The sequence below is a fragment of the Actinia tenebrosa genome, unplaced genomic scaffold (assembly GCF_029948245.1).
Source record: "Actinia tenebrosa isolate PJP-AT-01 unplaced genomic scaffold, QUT_ActTen_1.0 PGA_scaffold9__36_contigs__length_13948895, whole genome shotgun sequence".
In the NCBI taxonomy this organism is placed as follows: domain Eukaryota; kingdom Metazoa; phylum Cnidaria; class Anthozoa; order Actiniaria; family Actiniidae; genus Actinia; species Actinia tenebrosa.
This window is the reverse complement of record NW_028292586.1, coordinates 10,943,186-10,960,526: the sequence shown is the minus strand read 5'-3', so window position 1 is coordinate 10,960,526 and position 17,341 is coordinate 10,943,186. Positions and strand designations below refer to the sequence as shown.

Below are 17,341 nucleotides of genomic sequence, written 5' to 3'. Positions count from 1 at the left end.
ACCACCTACCTACCTACCTACCTACCTACCTATCTACCTACCTACCTACCTTACCTACCTACCTACCTTACCTACCCGCCCACCACCTACCTACCTACCTACCTACCTACCTACCTACCTACCTACCTTACCTACCCGCCCACCACCTACCTACCTACCTACCCTACCGACATAGCTTTTCAAAGTATTGCTTCAAAATGACCAGTTTCCAATGTGTTTGGTATCAACGGATTTCGTAACTTTTTAACTTTGTATCCTGAGCTGGAGGATGCAAGTGGCTCCAAGTTTTGATCTTCGGCAGTGTACATGCTGCTTCTATTTGAACCAGTCATTTACGGGTAGTGGTGTTCTGAATCAGACAATTGCTTAAAGTTTTAAAATTATAGAATCAGTATACTCATAACATGTGCGTTTTTTTAAATAACATCAAAGTATTATGGCTCTTGAGCTGTAAATCTCCATACAAACCCATACAATCCGCAGGCCATAGGCCAGCGTTGGATATTTTTCTCTATCTATTTCTACCCACAGTGCCGTGCGAGGAGCGTTAATCCAATATGGCGGCCGTGCCAACGAAAATACAGTATGCTGTTTTCTTTTTCTTTCTTGTTGCGTAGATGATTTAGAAAACTATTTGCTCAACCGGTAACGCAGAATGCAAGCTAATGAAGCAAGGTTCCTAAAAAGGTAAAGGGATCTATCGTTGGCGTGTTTTTTGCATCAAAAAAGTTGGTGCATTCAAGTCACAGTGAAATCCCTTTTTTGGATTAAACTATAAGTTCTCTGGTGTTTTGCCCAAAATATCGTTTTTATCAATATATCCCTTTATTTTCTTTGCTGTAGGAGAGTCAAAGGCGGATCTGTTGATGTTCACCCGACGGAAAATGCAATTGTGGTTAATTATGAAGTTGAAGCACTCATTCTTGGCGAGATGGGAGAACCGATGGTCGGCGAAAGGAAGGAATGCCAAAAAGTGTAAGTTCAAGTTTATATAAGCTTCACTTATAACACTTGCATTAACTGGATTTTGAAACTGCACAAATATACATGCCTCCACATGGACATTTATTTTAATACACAATTAGATCATTTCATTTTTTTCTTTGGTGTTTTTTGTCTAGAATCGTTTTAGTCACCATTTTGTTTTGAATATTAAAATGGCGTCTCAACCTTATTGCCTTGGAAACGGTCAGCCTGTTACCCTTTTTTCGATAAAAATCCAGCAGTAGCTTTTTCGTTGTAATTTATTTGTAATTCCCTTTTTTGAGATACAATATTTTGTATTTTTTTCTTCACACAACTCTTATTCAATTCACAATACTCATTTGTTTAGATTTTCAATTTCTAAGTGACTCTGTCTTTTGATTACATTACTACTTCAACTTTATTTTTATCTTATATTCGTTTTTCAATATATTTCACTTCTCAAGCTGAATAGGTGCTATATAAATAGCCAATATTATTATCATCATCTTCATCATCATCATCATCCTCATCATTATTATCATCATTATCATTATCTTCACTTCAAAGATTTTTGGTAAATGAAACATATTTTTAACGAAAGGATGGTGTCACTTTACTACTACTACCAAAATGCTTGGCGGATTTTCTTTCTTGTTCAAATTTGTATTCCTTCTTGAAAAAAATGTTCAAGGGATTCTGATAGTGATAGTATTAATGATGCCAATTATTCACCATAATCACATTAGCCTGAGGTGAATAATGATTTATTGTTTTAGTACAATTTGAGTTGAATATCAGAGAAAAGATGAAATACATGATGAAAGATTGTCTTAGTAATTACTTCCACTCTGGAAAACTTTGGGAAACCTCATAATCACTGCTCGAGCAGTGATTATCGTTTAAGTATCACTGTTTGCTTGATCATGCAATCACAGTGCGCAAAACTCTATATTCAAGTCTAAAATTATATTAAATATGAATAATAAAACAAATATATACATAAAACAAATGATAAAGTATTATTTTGATGAGCTTATTACTAGTACACATATAGTTTTGTTGATTTTATCCCTTTTTCTGTCTCAGGATTCGGCTCAAGAGTCTGAATGATACCACAAACATTGGTGCTCTGGCAAAAGAGATAATTGAAAAATGTAAACTTATTCACCCAACCAAGTTACCTGAAGTTGAACAGCTTTTGTATTATCTACAGAACAGAAAAAATAGTGCTAAAAATAAAGGTATGTCATCATCCAACTACTGTATACTATAGTAGTACATAGAGTACAAATATTGCATGATAAAGTCTGTCTGGAGCTAGTACTAATATCCTGTGATATTTGTATTCCACAAAATGGAAGTCAAGTATTTGCAATGTTTGTCCATTGAAACAAATTAGTTGGATTATAAATAACTTAGTTTTCTCAACTTGAACTAAAGACAAAATGATTTTTTTTTTACAGAAAAGTAGTATTAGTATATATAAAATAATTAAACTTGAAAGGGCTAATTATAAGTTTTTATTTCTCTCTTAAGTTGTATTTAAAGTTTTATAGCTACCTAATAGATTAATCCCATCTAAGTAACTGTCCAATTGTTTTCTTAATATTGTATCATCACTCTATAATGATTCCATTATTTAACAATTATTCACCGGATGCAAACTGATTATCGGGGAATATTAACCGAGACGTGAGTCTTCGAGTGGCGAGGTAAATATTCCCCAATAATCACTGAGCCTGAGGCAAATAATTGTTTTAGTATAAATATACACAGGTGATTCTTTCAAAAAAAAGAAGATAAAAGTCATTTTTTTCCCCGTAACAGCAACAAAGCGGCTGGCCGCCATATTTGGATTTTCGCTCGAGGTGATTATCGTGTGATAGTGTGAGTTTCTTGACCAATCAGCACTCGAGATTTTCTATAATCACCTGTGTATTTTTACTAAAAGCAACTATTGTATTATTTTCAAATTTTCTTTCCTGTCCAAATTAAAGATTAATTTGGATCATTTCTATTTGCATTCTTTCGATGGAAAACTATGACTTATGGAATCAGTCTAGTGTAGTTTGGGATGATATAATTAATCTGCAATAGGACTACATTTCTGTCTAATTTGGAAATAACTGAATTCAAAAAATTCCACTGACTGCCAACTTGGACTTGGCCTATCGGCCTCTTCCAATTTTGTCAGTCCTCAGAATTTTTTTCGTCCAATTATTTCCAAATTGGACAGCATGTAGTCCTTTCACCTAAACTAATGAAAGTTTTCAAAAAAATTCTCCCTCTTTAGCTGCCACTCTGTCACTGTTATAATAATATTACTTATACAATTTTTAAAACCTTTCAATAGAGAGAAAGTCAGAACAAAAAACATTACAGGAAGCAGCAGCAGTAGACTTTGAAGACACTGAGGTGAGGTGTTGCAGTACCAAGGACACTTTCAGTAGATGAAGAGCCACTCTGTGGAAATGCCACTGCTAAATCCTATTTATTATTATTTATTTATTTTTCAATATTATGACTAGAAATGACAGCTATTGATTGTTACAATAGACCTTTTCTGCAATCAATTGAGTAACAAGGAACCAGGTGACCTCGCACACACACTTCCAAATATTACTGTATTAGCCAATCAGAAGCATTTTTATTGCATTGGGAAAAGTTTCAAAATGGAGTCATATCTTGAGTTAACTTTTTCAAAATATGTCCTGAAATATAACTTTACAAAAAAAATTCTATGTTACATGGACCACAAAAAGGTCCCTCTTGCCCTATCAGCAATTAAAATTAATGAAACAAAGCATATAAATGCAATAAAAGTAAGCAAAATAAGCGTTTTCTCAATTGGTCACCAGCCACCATTTTGATTACCCTGAGACATTATGAAAGAGGAGACTGGGTATTAAGAGACTGTTAGTTTTGACAAACATTCCTTTGTGCACTTTGAGGCAAGATCACCTGGAAACAATGGCCTCAAGTGCAGGTTGGACATTTTACTCTATGTTAACAAGTGCAAGATCAAGTTGGAGCCATTGTTTCAAAGTTATGCAATTATCTTATTATATAATGGGGTCATCATGTTGTAATGGGATTTCTAGTAATTAATTGTGGCTATTTGATCACACATTCATGGTGATTTTAAAAGATCTCTTCAATTAAGGAGAAATGGTGTAATATTTCCTCTACCACTAGATCGTATAGATTATACCTTACTTACTAGGATATTACTAACAGTTGGCTAACGCTTTGCTAACTGTTTTTCATAAACAGTTAATGCTTTGCTAACAATTTTACATAAACAGCTAACGGTTAGCTAATGGTTTTTCATGAACAGCTAACGCTTTGAAAAAACGTTTGAAAGGTTCGTCAAGAAGGACTAACACTTTTCTAGAATGATCTAACAGTTTTTCATGAAAAACTAAAACGGTTTTCCAGAGCGTTTAACGCTTTTTCAAACCATTTAACGGTCATTAACAGAAAGGAGTTATTAACCTTAAAGCATTAAGACCTGTTTTCCCATGAAAAGTCACACATGTACTTCAACTGGATGAGGGTAAAGTCAGTCAAATCCTAGCTGGGATGCAGAAAATAAATCCCTCATCTTCACATGTTGGCTAAATGCAATGTCCTCAGAATATACCTCCTGCTTCCCCAACCAACTGTCATCATCATCATCAACATCATCATCACTCTTTGCCCTATAAGGAATTACATGTAGTTTAGGTTTGATTTAAAAATAGTGCTACTATTTTCTGTGTCGTATTGTTTATGGGGTAGGGTTATTAGCAGTTGCGCCAAACTCCCAACCTGAAGGGCCATGCAACCTACTGTAGTTCCTCACAATTCAGGGCAACTGACACATACATTACTCTTCTGGACAGAAGGGGCATAAGGCCTTACTTACCTATACAAGTAGTAGACAATACTCATGACAGCCTATTCATTGATTTGATTCTACAGATTGATGAGGTGGCCAATATCAATGACATTGATGACTACATTGAGCTTCTCTATGAAGACATTCCAGAAAAAATCCGAGGCACTTCACTGATATTACAGATATCGAGAAATCCAGACAATCTTGAGGAAATTGCTCAAAATGGTGAGATTTTAATAACTTTTTAAGAATTTTAACATCTTACAAGTATTTAGCATTTGTTAAAATAATGAACAATGTAAGAGAGATAATTTATACAATTATGGGATAAGCACCTTGCAGTTATGACCAATTTGCAAAATTTTCATGGTTGTGGCATGCTATAAAAAATCATTGTCAAGACAGCAGCTATTAATTTATGTTTTGGTTTGATGTAAATACTGTGGGAGGACTGTTTTATAGTTACTGACAGTCATAAACTACTCATAATGTTGTGAAAATAATCATGTTTTTTTATTCCTTATCAAATCAACAGAGACTGTGCTTGGAGCATTGTCCAGAGTTTTGCGTGAAGACTGGAAGAAGAGCACAGAACTAACCACCAACATTGTTTATGTTTTCTTCTGCTTCTCGAGTTTTTCTCAATTCCATTCAATAATCATACACTACAAAGTGGGGGCAATGTGTATGCAGATTATGGAAAGTGAAATTGCTCGTTATTCCTCTTGGACAGAAGAACTGGACAAGAAGAAAACAAATATCCTTTGCATTAATAACTCTAAAACTATTATCTTACACTAGTTTAAATTTAAAAGAAAAGGGAAGACCAAGCTAGTAGAGCAATGCGACTACAAAAACCAAGGCCACCTCAACAAATTATCAAGTTTTTGAAGCTGACGAAATATGGAGTTCAGATGGTTTCTTTTTAGCTCCTGATCACACACATGCATAAAGTAAAATAAAGTGAAAAGGGAAAATGTAAAAAATTTTAATTAAAATTTTAAATAGTTACTCAATTGTTAAAAAAATGTTTAAATACACAATTGGGAATGCCTGGTTAATTTGTAAGCAAATTTGTCTGGGTGGCCTTGGTTGGGTGTAGTTGCAATGTTAGAAGTGACATAGTAGTTTTATTACTCATATGGGCAATTAATTTTTAATATAATTATATATTATAAGAAAAGCACTTGCCTTCTTACCTACTTATACTCAATTCTTTACCTGAAGAATTCTAAAGATGCTTTTTTTATTGTTTTCCGCTGAGTGTTGACGGAAGAAACTCAATTAGCCCCCCCCCCCCCCTAAACTCAATTAGCCCCCCCTAAAATTGTTTGACTGGATCCACCCTTGACCTCAGCTGACAGTGACTAAACTAGCACACTTTTACTATCGCAAACACTCTCTTCAGGGAGCTTGCAAAAGTTTATTTTATAAACCAAGGTACTAGTAAATAGATATCCTGTTCCAGGATTCTACACTGCTATAATTTAAACTTTTTACTGTATCTTCCTTGACTACCATTTAAGTAATAACAGAAAAGATTATGAAAAAAGCTACAAAAAGTTTCTGGGTCTTGTTAAAAAGCAGGAGCAGCTTCTGAGAGGTAGCTTGATAATCCCTTATCACATGTTCTTTATTTCACCGTACTGTCTGGCTTATCAATAGGTGGACATACTGTTTATAGACTTGGCATTGTGATGTTAATGTGCTAACCATTCAAACAATATGAATTCTGTCACTTTGCTTTGTTTGTTTGTCCACTAGATTTCTATCTGGCAATTTCAATTGAGCAAAACAAATTACATTTATGTTACTTACCAGCCAGGAGGTCCAGATATGGAAAAACTGTGCCCGAGGTCTTGAATATACGGACCGAGGGCACAGTTTTTCCCTATCTGGACCGACTATAGGACGGTAAATAACTTATTTATTTATTTCACATATTTTTTTTACTTGATTTTGTAATCAGGTTGTTTTGTTGTTTAGTGGCAAAGGATACCAGACCGCGAGCACAGGCAGATACAGCTAAGAAAATACCGCCCGCTCAAAGAGCCAATCAGAACACACGATTTTTTAGTATACCGGACCAGAAAAAATAATGTACATTATCACGTGTCTACATATTACTTAAATTTGTGTTGGAAGATTCTTAAATAGTATTAGTAAAAAATATCACCTATTTGGTAAATTTGAATAAATAAACTGTTACACAGTACATCTTTTCCTTGCAGTTATCATTTATTTGCTGCTGAATTTGGCAGAAGATGCAAAAGTAGAGATGAAAATGAAAAATAAGAACATAGTCACCATGCTGGTCAAGCTACTGGAAAGAGAAAATACTGATCTCCTGATCATGGTTGTCTCATTCCTTAAAAAACTTAGTATTTTTACTGAAAACAAAGATGAAATGGTAGGTCATTAAGAACAAAGTATCAATCTGCAATTTGCTATCATATTATGGGGGGGGGGGGGGGATTTTGTGCTGTGTAATACTGATGTACTGCCTCATAATCTATGGTCCTGGGTTCCATCCCAGTACCTATCATCCATACAGTAGTTTAGTAGTTTAGTAGTGCATGTGCTGCATGGGTAAATGTGTACTTCATAACCAGCCAACAGGTGTCGGTCAATTATCGCCGAGTGTTGGTTAACAGTCACTAAATAAGTACATTAATATCTTACTGACCATAGTTAATTGTTTGAATATATATGTACAATAAATAATGTAAATAATGTTCCAAACAGGCTCAGTCCAATATCATCGAAAGAATCAATAATTTGATACCAAATGCGAATGAGGTAAATTCATTAATTATGAATAAATGATATTAATCGATTTTTATCTTTTAGATAATTATAATATATAATTCATAATTCTCTTGATTATAGGATCTGCTGAATATCACGTTACGATTGTTGCTGAATCTTTCATTTGATTCAGGTCTAAGAGACAAAGCTGTTAAAGTAGGGCTGGTCCCCAAACTAGCTCACCTTATAAGTGAGTACAATTGTTTATTCAATAACTACTAGAAAGTTAAGTTTAAATGTAGTCAGTTTACCGCTCACCACTCTGAGTACTGTGGTCCAGTCCCAAGCCTTGGCTCGAGCTGCATCATATGTGAGTTGACTTAGTTTGATGAGTTGTTCTCTCCAGTGTGCCACGAGGGTTTTTGTCTGGTTTTCTCTGATTTTTCTCCCTCTCTTAAAATCAAAATGTGATTTGAGTGTCACACACTGTATCTTGAAAATATAAAAAGTAGTGTGGGTTAAGCTAACCTCACTAAAGAGTCCCATACTGGAAGTGATGGCTGTAAAATGTATATATTTTGTTTAAAGAAAATCTATTGCAATGCACCAACACAAGTACATCAGTGGTACAGCTCAGTGACTTGAGCTGAAAGCAATGATAAGGCACCTCTGGCAGCCAATGTAATTCATAGATCTTATAGATTTTTTAGGGTGTAACACAGGTGGATATTTCTTCTGTATTTTGGCAAGCCCAATAGGGCAAGACAAAATACAAAGATGAGAAAAAATGTCTACTAGTATTCCACCCTAAAATACCTGATAAGTTATTTATTATCCAACTGGATTACTTTTTCCTAAAAAGAAGATTTTAAAATGTTAAATTAAAAAAAAGATAGTTTTCAAAAAAAAAAAACTAGTTTTTTATTGTACAAAGTAACCTAGAGTACTGAATATTGCATAATATATGTACTCGCTCCAGGCTTTGTCCTGCATTATTTGTACTCTAACTTGAATAGTTGAATAATATAAAAACAGGAATGCACATAATAATAAAAATTACTTTGGTTATTTGTCGACAGCCAATGATATTCACAGTGTGGTGGTTTTGTGTATCTTGTATCATATCAGCATGGATGATAGATTTAAATCTATCTTTACCTATACAGACTGCATACCTACGGTAATTGTTTTTATACCTAACCTATAATTTCTTTGTTAACTGCATTAATTCTGTTGAAAAAAAGACTTTACAGTTTTCACAGCATTTACAGTGTAAATTAGGTCATGATTATAAAATAATTGACATTTAGACTGCTGCTGTAGCAGTCTTCTTCAGAATGAGAATGCATCACTGTTTCGCATTATGAAACATAACATTATTTTTGGACTGCAGCTGTAGCTCTACTTCAGAATGCACCACTGTTTCACATTATAAAGCATGGCATTTTGACTACATCTGTAGCCACAGTCTACTTCAAAATGCACCACTGTTTCACATCTACAATCATGTCAAAGCAAGATTTAGCAGCAACACAAACCATCCAGTACCCAGCCAGTATTTCTGTCTTTAGAATATCAATATCAGATTCTGTGCTTCTCTTGCACTATGTACGATTCATATCTCTAACTTAGAGCATTTTTTTTTTAAACTCTATTAACTATTCCAAGGTCGAGCAAAAAACTGGGTAGAATTGCATGGCATTGCAGAGTATTAGGGGACAGTTTTAGGTGACAAATTTCCAAGATGACATGTATTTTGTCCCCTGAGACAGTCCCACTGCAATGCTAACTGGACCCAGGTATTACCTCAAACTCAGAATTCTTTTCTCTCTAGCATACTATCTTGAAATTGCCTTGCCTTTAACAGGTGATGAAAATGATGCTGGAGAGTCCTGGAGAAAACATTGAACTTGAACTCATTTCGTTGTGCATTAATCTTGCTGCGAATAAAAGGAATGCCCAGTTGATCTGTGAGGGCCCAGGGCTCAAGCTACTCCTAAAAAGAGCTTTTAAATTCCAAGATGCACTTCTTCTGAAGATGATAAGAAATATTTCTCAACATGATGGCTCAACAAAAGAACAATTTATCGTGAGTATGCTACATTATGTACAGTTTACTATACAATGTATAATTTAAAATATTTAAACCATTGACGCTGCACAGCTAGAAAGTTACTAAGTTTTATGTAAGGTTCATTCACTATTTTCCATACTTTGGCATCCTTCGACCCAGTTTCTCATTCATTCCTTAACTCTTTTATCCATACTTACTCATCATCATCATCATCATCATCATCATCATCATCATCATCATCATCATCATCATCATCATCTTTATTTAATGTGGGTGTCAAACACAGCGTTAAGGGCTGGTTCTGTCCCACAAAATAGACGTAGATGTTATCAACATCTTTTCTTGACTATTCAATTTATCTTCCCTTATTTCTCTCTTATCCTTCCTTCCCTCTTTTTTCTTCTTTTTGTCCTCCTGCCCTCCATTTCTTCGTCCATTCTTCCTGTCTTCCTCCTTACCTTGTCACTCCCTCCCTCCATTTTCCATCTCCCCTGCAATCATTTAATCTTCTGTTGTTTTTTTTTTGTTTTTTGTTTTTGTTTTGTTTTGTTTTGTTTTGTTTTTGTTTTGTTTTTTTGCTCGTTTGCTTTTTGTTTATTTGTTTGTTTGTTTGTTTGTTTTTTGTTGCTTTTTTTTACAATTGCCGATTCATTTGTCCTTAATCGATCATGCATGAATGTCTTCATTCATCGCCTCTATCCTTCCATTTTGTTGGGGTTATTTTGTTCTATTTTGGTTTTTTTTTTTTTTTTTTTTGGTTTAGTATAGTAATAGACCTATCCCGAATTCCCTTGATTGACCACGGAACAATGGTTTGAAGTCGAGATTGAATTTGATTCTTTTATTCATCAAGTTCAACCTCGACTTGAAACCATTGTTTCGTTATCAGTCAAGCGAATTCGGGATAGGTCTATTCGTTATCCTATCCTTGGAAAATATTTTGGTAAGCTGACTTTATTTTGTGTGTGCAGGACTTCATCGGCGATTTGGCTAATGCAGTTTTGAAATGTCAAGATGAGGAGTTCGTGGTAGAGGCCTTAGGCATTTTAGGGAATCTGACGATACATAACTTAGAATTCCAGCAACTACTGATAGATTACGGAATGTTGGCATTCATTAAAAGCAAGCTACAACCAGGTGAAGAACTTTCCTTAATATTTTGTTGTAAGACTTTATAGTTATAATCCTTTTCTTTCCTCTGAAAACTACTTCTATGATTATACTATTTAATGTGTTGTTCATTAAAACTTATATTTTGCAACCATCACATCATCGTAAGATTCTCTTCCGTGAGGGTCACTCCACACGCACTACCACTACATTCACTATTTACAACACGCAAACAAACTCATTTCAAATCGCGGCCTAGTCGATAGTCAAATACAGCGACCCCAAACACGAACTACACAGCAGTGAGAGACAGCACAGTAGCAGCGCATGCCTCCCATGTCACCCAATAGTGCGGACACACTAACTGAGACCACTCGCGTTCCCACGGTTGTTAATAACATCTACGCTCTTTGTCAGATAATAAAATCTTGAGTTCCTCGCTTGCTTTTGACTGGCTTTTATCTTAATTTGAATTAGTTTGCTTTATGATTGGTTGTCTTCGCAAACGTGGTCCTAATTGGTGTGTTTGCACTCTAATATCGATGCGATTGGGGAAAAAGAAGTTTTTCTCTAGAAATCTTTTCTCCTGTTTTTAAAAGTGTTCCTAAAGTAACCTGTTGTTTTATAATGCCTGACAGGTGCTGCTGAAGATGACATCGTCCTAGAAACGATTATTTTGATTGGTACTGTCTCTATGGATGATGAATGTGCTGCTATTCTCGCTAAGGAAGGGATTATACAGACATTAATTGAACTGCTTAACGGTAGGAGAACGATAAACTTTAATAACTTTAAAAAAGAGCTTTTATTCTTAGCCGTTGCCTTTCGTCCCTTGCTTCTAAACTCTTTTTGAAGGCAAAGATGAGAATATATGGACCGCGTAGCACCCATGAAACACACGAAGATATAGAAACACAGATAAGTTATAGTGCTTGGGAACGAGGTTATTCCGGGCGAAAGCCCTTGCAATTAAATTCGCTGGGAATCGAACCCACGACCTTCGGAATTGTACTACCGATGCTCTACCAGCTGAGCTAGAGGTCAGACTGAGAGCAGGGCGGGGTGAAATAGATGTTAGGTTGAAGGCATTTAGTGATAAGGTTGATGCAAGAGTTATTGTAAGGCTTCTAATTGGTCAAATCACTGTTTTATATATATCTCACACTGACTACTACATATAAATAGCATTTATTTGATGCATTCTCTCCTCCTCTAGAAGATCTCAAAATCTCATAAAGGTTATTTGCTAGATAGAGTAGTATAGAGTAGTAACAATTAGTACTGACAATCAGTTTAATTTGTAATCTAAGCTAAACAAGAGGATGACGAGGTGGTTTCTACAGATCGTCTACGTATTCTATCAGATGATCTTTCATAAAGCTACTCGTGACGTCATCATTAAAGAAACTCGTATCCTTTGGATTGAATTATTCGAAATTTTGCTCACAGGCTGGTGCTGCACAAGGGACACAGGGTAGCCTTCGAGTTCCATTGAGCGATTTCCATGCCCTTAAAATCCCCATACCCATCCTACAATCAATCCATTAAGATATCAATAGTAAAGGACCAGACACTGAGAGTGGTCAATGCCAGGGTTTCTTTATGTTCTCAGTGGTTCTTTTACGTCTCTCCGAGGCAAGGGGAGGTAGTGTGGAGAGACGGGACCACCATTTGTAGAAGTTTTTACAAAGGCAATACCTTCTCCTCAGTTATGCTGGTCCGCCTAAGACTCGAAGCAAGGAAGCCCGATGCTCAATCAACTGAGCCAAATGGGGGGCGGTAAAATTAAAATTAATTAATTAATATGTTTATTTATATATGATATGATTTTAACACTATATTTATAAGCTTGTGAGGTGATGTATCCTCCATACACACTCCTTACTACACAACTTTCAACTCGCATATTGGTTTTTACTAAGGGAGGAACAACACTGCAAACAAACTTAATTCACATGACTGTGGCGTACGCAGTGCTCGAACCATCGACACAACATGTTGGACTCACAGCAGTGAAAGATAACGCATTAGCAGTGAACGCCACCAATACCAACCATATGCTTGCAAGTGATGAATGCAAGGGCATTATTCAAGCGCAAATGAATCCTACAGTGAACTGTTTGTTGAATATTAGCGCAGTTGTATCCAATGACCCCCCCCCCCCCCTTTCCCTTCCCCAAAGCCCCTTTAAAAAGAACCTAGATCCACCACTGGAAAGAGAAGTGGCAATAGAGCTTAATATCCATAAGATTTTGAATTTCAATATCCACTACCTGTGTCTCGCAATTAGTCTTACACATATAACTATATTTCGTTTTCAAATCCAACACCCACCCCCTACTTTTTCTTTCTGCATATTGGTTATTATGACCTTAGAACTATATCTTATGCGTTGATGTATGTTGGACCTTAATACTGATCTAGAGGCTCCTGCTTACCTTATCGACCTGATGCATGACAAAAACACAGAGATACGTAAAGTTTGTGATCAAACTCTGGATATCATCATGGTAAGTCCAATGATACATCGGGCAAACTCAGTAGTTGCGAGTTGCCCGTTGGAATTTAGTTTTTCACTAGTGCCGCCAGTCAAAATCTTAAAAGGATCGTACTGATACATACCTGAGCGTACATTAATATTGATGCGTTGTTAGAGAATACCGGAAACACCTATTTTTAATAACATTTGAAACAATCGCGGACACCCTCTTTTCGATTTATAATTTCTAGACTTTCTTTAATTTATGCTTTGGTATTTTTTATCGAATCATGATCGTCATCATCATCTTCATCATCATCATCTTCATTATCATCTTCAGGATCATCATCATCATCTTTATTATTGACGGTAGCGAACCGAGTTCACATGTTGTTGAAAACTGCTATAAAACAGATTGTTGACATCGAATCGGTTTGCGTGAGGAATGGCCGCCAGCATAAGCACCATGTTGGTAGAAGGCGCAGTTAATAACAGAATCCTTTCCGTATTTCCTATAATTGGCCTAAGGAACACCATTAACTTGTGAATTCGAAAGGTGTTTTAACTAAAGTTGTTTTATTATTATACATGACAAAAAAGTCTATAGAGGATTCTGGTATTAGTGTATAAAGGTGTTACAAGGGGAAGGAACCTTTTTTTGTTTTTGGTTTGTTTGTTTTTTTTGTTTTTTTTGTTTTTTTTACACTTTGGCGATCCAGCAAATCACAGATTCGGGTCTCTTTTTGTGTAGCAAGCTTTATTGTATGCTGGGTTAGGGTTAGGGTTTTTGCTTTTGTTTTTGTTTATTTATTTATTTATTGTTTAGCTCCAAACTCATTGTTCTCAGCTATTATTTTATTATATTCGTGGATCAGGTGCCCTGTAACACCAAAAAAGAGCTCGTATTATGTATCAAATTGTCTTGTATCAAATAGTCTTTTTCTTGCTTGTAATACTGATATCCCCCGCCCCACCTGTTTAACATAATGAAGTCTTTTATCGCCGCAGTCCCATTTATGATTTTCAAATCACAGTAATCAATTTAAAATAAATATAACTGATACCCAAGCATCCAGATTAATTAATATGGATTTTTCAGGAATACGACGAGGACTGGGCCAAGAAGATTCAAGCTGAAAAGTTTCGATGGCACAACTCTCAGTGGTTAGAGATGATAGAGAATCGTGCGCAGATGGATGATGACGAAGGGTTCATGTACGGAGGTGACGAAGCTCGTTATCTTGATGGTGATCTTCTAGATAGACAAGAGCTGTTTTACGGTCACCCAGGCTATGATGACCCAGTCACGCTCATGTCCCGTGAAGGGGCAGTCAGTCCTGATTTCATCGGTGGAGAACAAGGAGAATACCTAATGTATGAAGATCAAAGATATGAAGGAACCAATGGCCCCCCTGTCAGTCCATATCCAGATAGACGAATGATGAACCCTTACGTGCAAGTACAGTACCCAGGTCAGGAATATCCTAATAATGGCTACCCAGGGCAAGATGAGGGAATCGAAGACTGGGGAAGACTAATAGGAGAACAATCATCCGATGAATATAACCCAATGCAAGACCAGATGGTCAGGCCTGGCAGTCGGTATGGTGGGCGTCCTGTGTCACCTCGCTATGCAGGGGATCCATATGAAGCAGAAGAGACAGACATGTATGGTAGACCGGTTTCAAGAGGACCTCGAGGTGGTTATGGCTATAGATAACAACGCTTCACTACAGGACAAGTACTTTGCTAGGAGAAAGCATAAAACAATAAATCACTCTTGATCCTAGAGTCTTGTCATTCTTACTGCACATCTACGGCGAAATTGCATTTTTTGGAGCATGCGTATTAAGAGTGACATGGCTCAAGCTCGAGATTGACATGAGATAAGAACAGTTTAGTGTCTTAATAGGCCCTTTGCAGTTAACGGTCACGAGTCTGTACTGGACTGCAAAATTTTTGTTTTTATATTAAATTGGTGATTCTTTTTAGTACTTGTAAAGAACTGAATGAAAACATGTGTATCCAGTGTGTTACGAAATGCAGTTTTATTACGATCTCTCGAAACAGGTTGTAGAAAGTTCAGTAAATTTCACCCATGGGAAGTCAAAATGTTCATTCATTTGCTGTCAGTGAATAGCGCAGCGCAACCGTGACGTCATAAAAACGAAGACAAAGGCGAAATTCGGACAAACAAACTTACAAGTTTACTTTCAGCAAATAATTTTCACAGCCGATTGCAGTTGATCTCAGTTTACATGGGTTATTATTGTAACTTTGAGTAAAAATAAAATCGGTTCGAATAATCCTCGTAGTGGTTAAACAGAATGCAATGTTTGTCCGAATCTTTAAGCTATTTTTAGAATCAGTGCGCTGCGCTATTAATCAGCACTTGATTGCTTAGCTGCGAAGGGCCTATTTAAGCACGGAGAGCCTAATATTCCTATTTATCTTGAGCACAATTTTTTCCCATTTCAGACCACGTGTCATTCCCTTGAGAATCAGATTCTTTGTTTGAATTGTATCCATATTCATGTGTCTTCACGTGCGCAACTAATAAACAAAGAAATAATAGAGTGCAAACAATAGAGTGCTCACACTAAATCCGTGAAACAAATACTAATTTTTAGCACTAAATAGTGATAATTAAACAATAGAAAACAAAGGATTCTGTATGAAATAGTACCAATTATTACTATTTAATGTTCACGGTTTTAGTGAGTGCACTCTATAACCGTGAAACTTTAGTAATACTAAATAGTGCAATTTTATGCAAATTCTATTATTTTCTATTGTTTAATTAGCACTATTTTGTACTATTTAGTAATTAGTGTTTCACGGATTGTTTGCACTCTAAGAATGGCATGTGGTCTTAAACTGAAAACCATTACGCCCAAGGTAAATAGGCCTATTCAGATAAAAGTCAAAGGTGACAATAAAAACGGGGGGAAATCACTTTTATTTAACTCTTGTATTCAAGGTCAAGATAGTTTTCTCCATAACTTAAGACTGCCTTTGTTTTCTCATGTGATTTCAACGACTGTTGAACAAATGTTGTTCTGCGGTAGCTCAAAGTTTAAAAATACTAGCAGTAGGACCGTAGGGAAGTTATATTGGAAAACAAAAGTGCGCTGGGGAAAAATTATTGTACTGAATTTTTCTCGTGCTGTGGAGAACCATTTACAAAAGAAAATTAATAAATAACGCTTTTTTTTCGATTGTATTGTCACCTTTCACTTTTATATAAATTGTGATTCGTTTGATTCAAGATTGAGGATTTTCGCAAGATTTCAAATCGAGATTTTACTCAAAACATTCCATGCTATTTACATAGTTATAAAGGCTACAGCATTCAACTTAATTTATTTTAGCTCTTGATGCCTGATATTAAAATAAAATAGAATATTGCACAATTCTCATTGTCTCTTCGTTGTTCAAACTGGTTCTATGGCAGGGGTTCGTGCGTTAGACACGCCCAATAGTGTTGACTTTAACATGCTTACACCGTTAGTGTTTGTGCGAGTAGAAATTGTTGGATGACACTTCAAACGCTTCAGTCATTGGGCCAACAATGTTCAAGGCGTTAGCAGTATATCCAGTTGAGGTGTACAAAGTCAAATCATATATGCCATTCCACGTAATGGTGGATGGGAAAACTTGGTCGAGTTTGCATTGCAGTGCTATTGGAACTGTTTGACGGTGTTGTTATCTGAATAGACCTTTTTTGTTTTTATGCCTTTTTAAAACTCCGTGCGCTCTAAAATAAAAGGGAACAATTTTCTCATTTCTCCACATCCAATAATAACTCAATAATTTGATTTCATAACATGATTTCAGTTTCTCTCTATATATATATATATATAAATATAGTCATTTTTCTTATCTTTCTTCATTAACTGGTTAAACAAACAGTATAATTAGCACAAGTCCCTCTCTTTAGTTCACATGATTTATCTATCTTTGTTTCCTTCTCATCATTTTATAGTATATATATATTTTTCATCATTAATTTATCTCGGGCAAACTATCAAATATCTTTCCTTTTTTATGTAAGTATTTAGGTAAACAGTTTGATTAGGACTTT

At 35.7% G+C, this 17,341-nt stretch overlaps 1 protein-coding gene across 1 annotated transcript; it reads left to right on the top strand.

Annotated features, from left to right (window-relative positions):
• Positions 1-551: 551 nt before the first annotated feature.
• Positions 552-16,670, top strand: LOC116297952 (kinesin-associated protein 3). The gene is given in 18 exon segments (XM_031706274.2): positions 552-687; positions 844-975; positions 2,053-2,207; positions 3,320-3,381; positions 4,930-5,071; positions 5,382-5,603; positions 6,372-6,449; positions 7,078-7,256; positions 7,592-7,645; positions 7,736-7,844; positions 8,674-8,774; positions 9,462-9,683; positions 10,640-10,805; positions 11,417-11,542; positions 12,089-12,114; positions 12,116-12,188; positions 13,203-13,288; positions 14,357-16,670. Coding segments are annotated over 18 exon segments (2,586 nt in total). The 5' UTR covers positions 552-655; the 3' UTR covers positions 14,978-16,670.
• Positions 16,671-17,341: the final 671 nt, after the last annotated feature.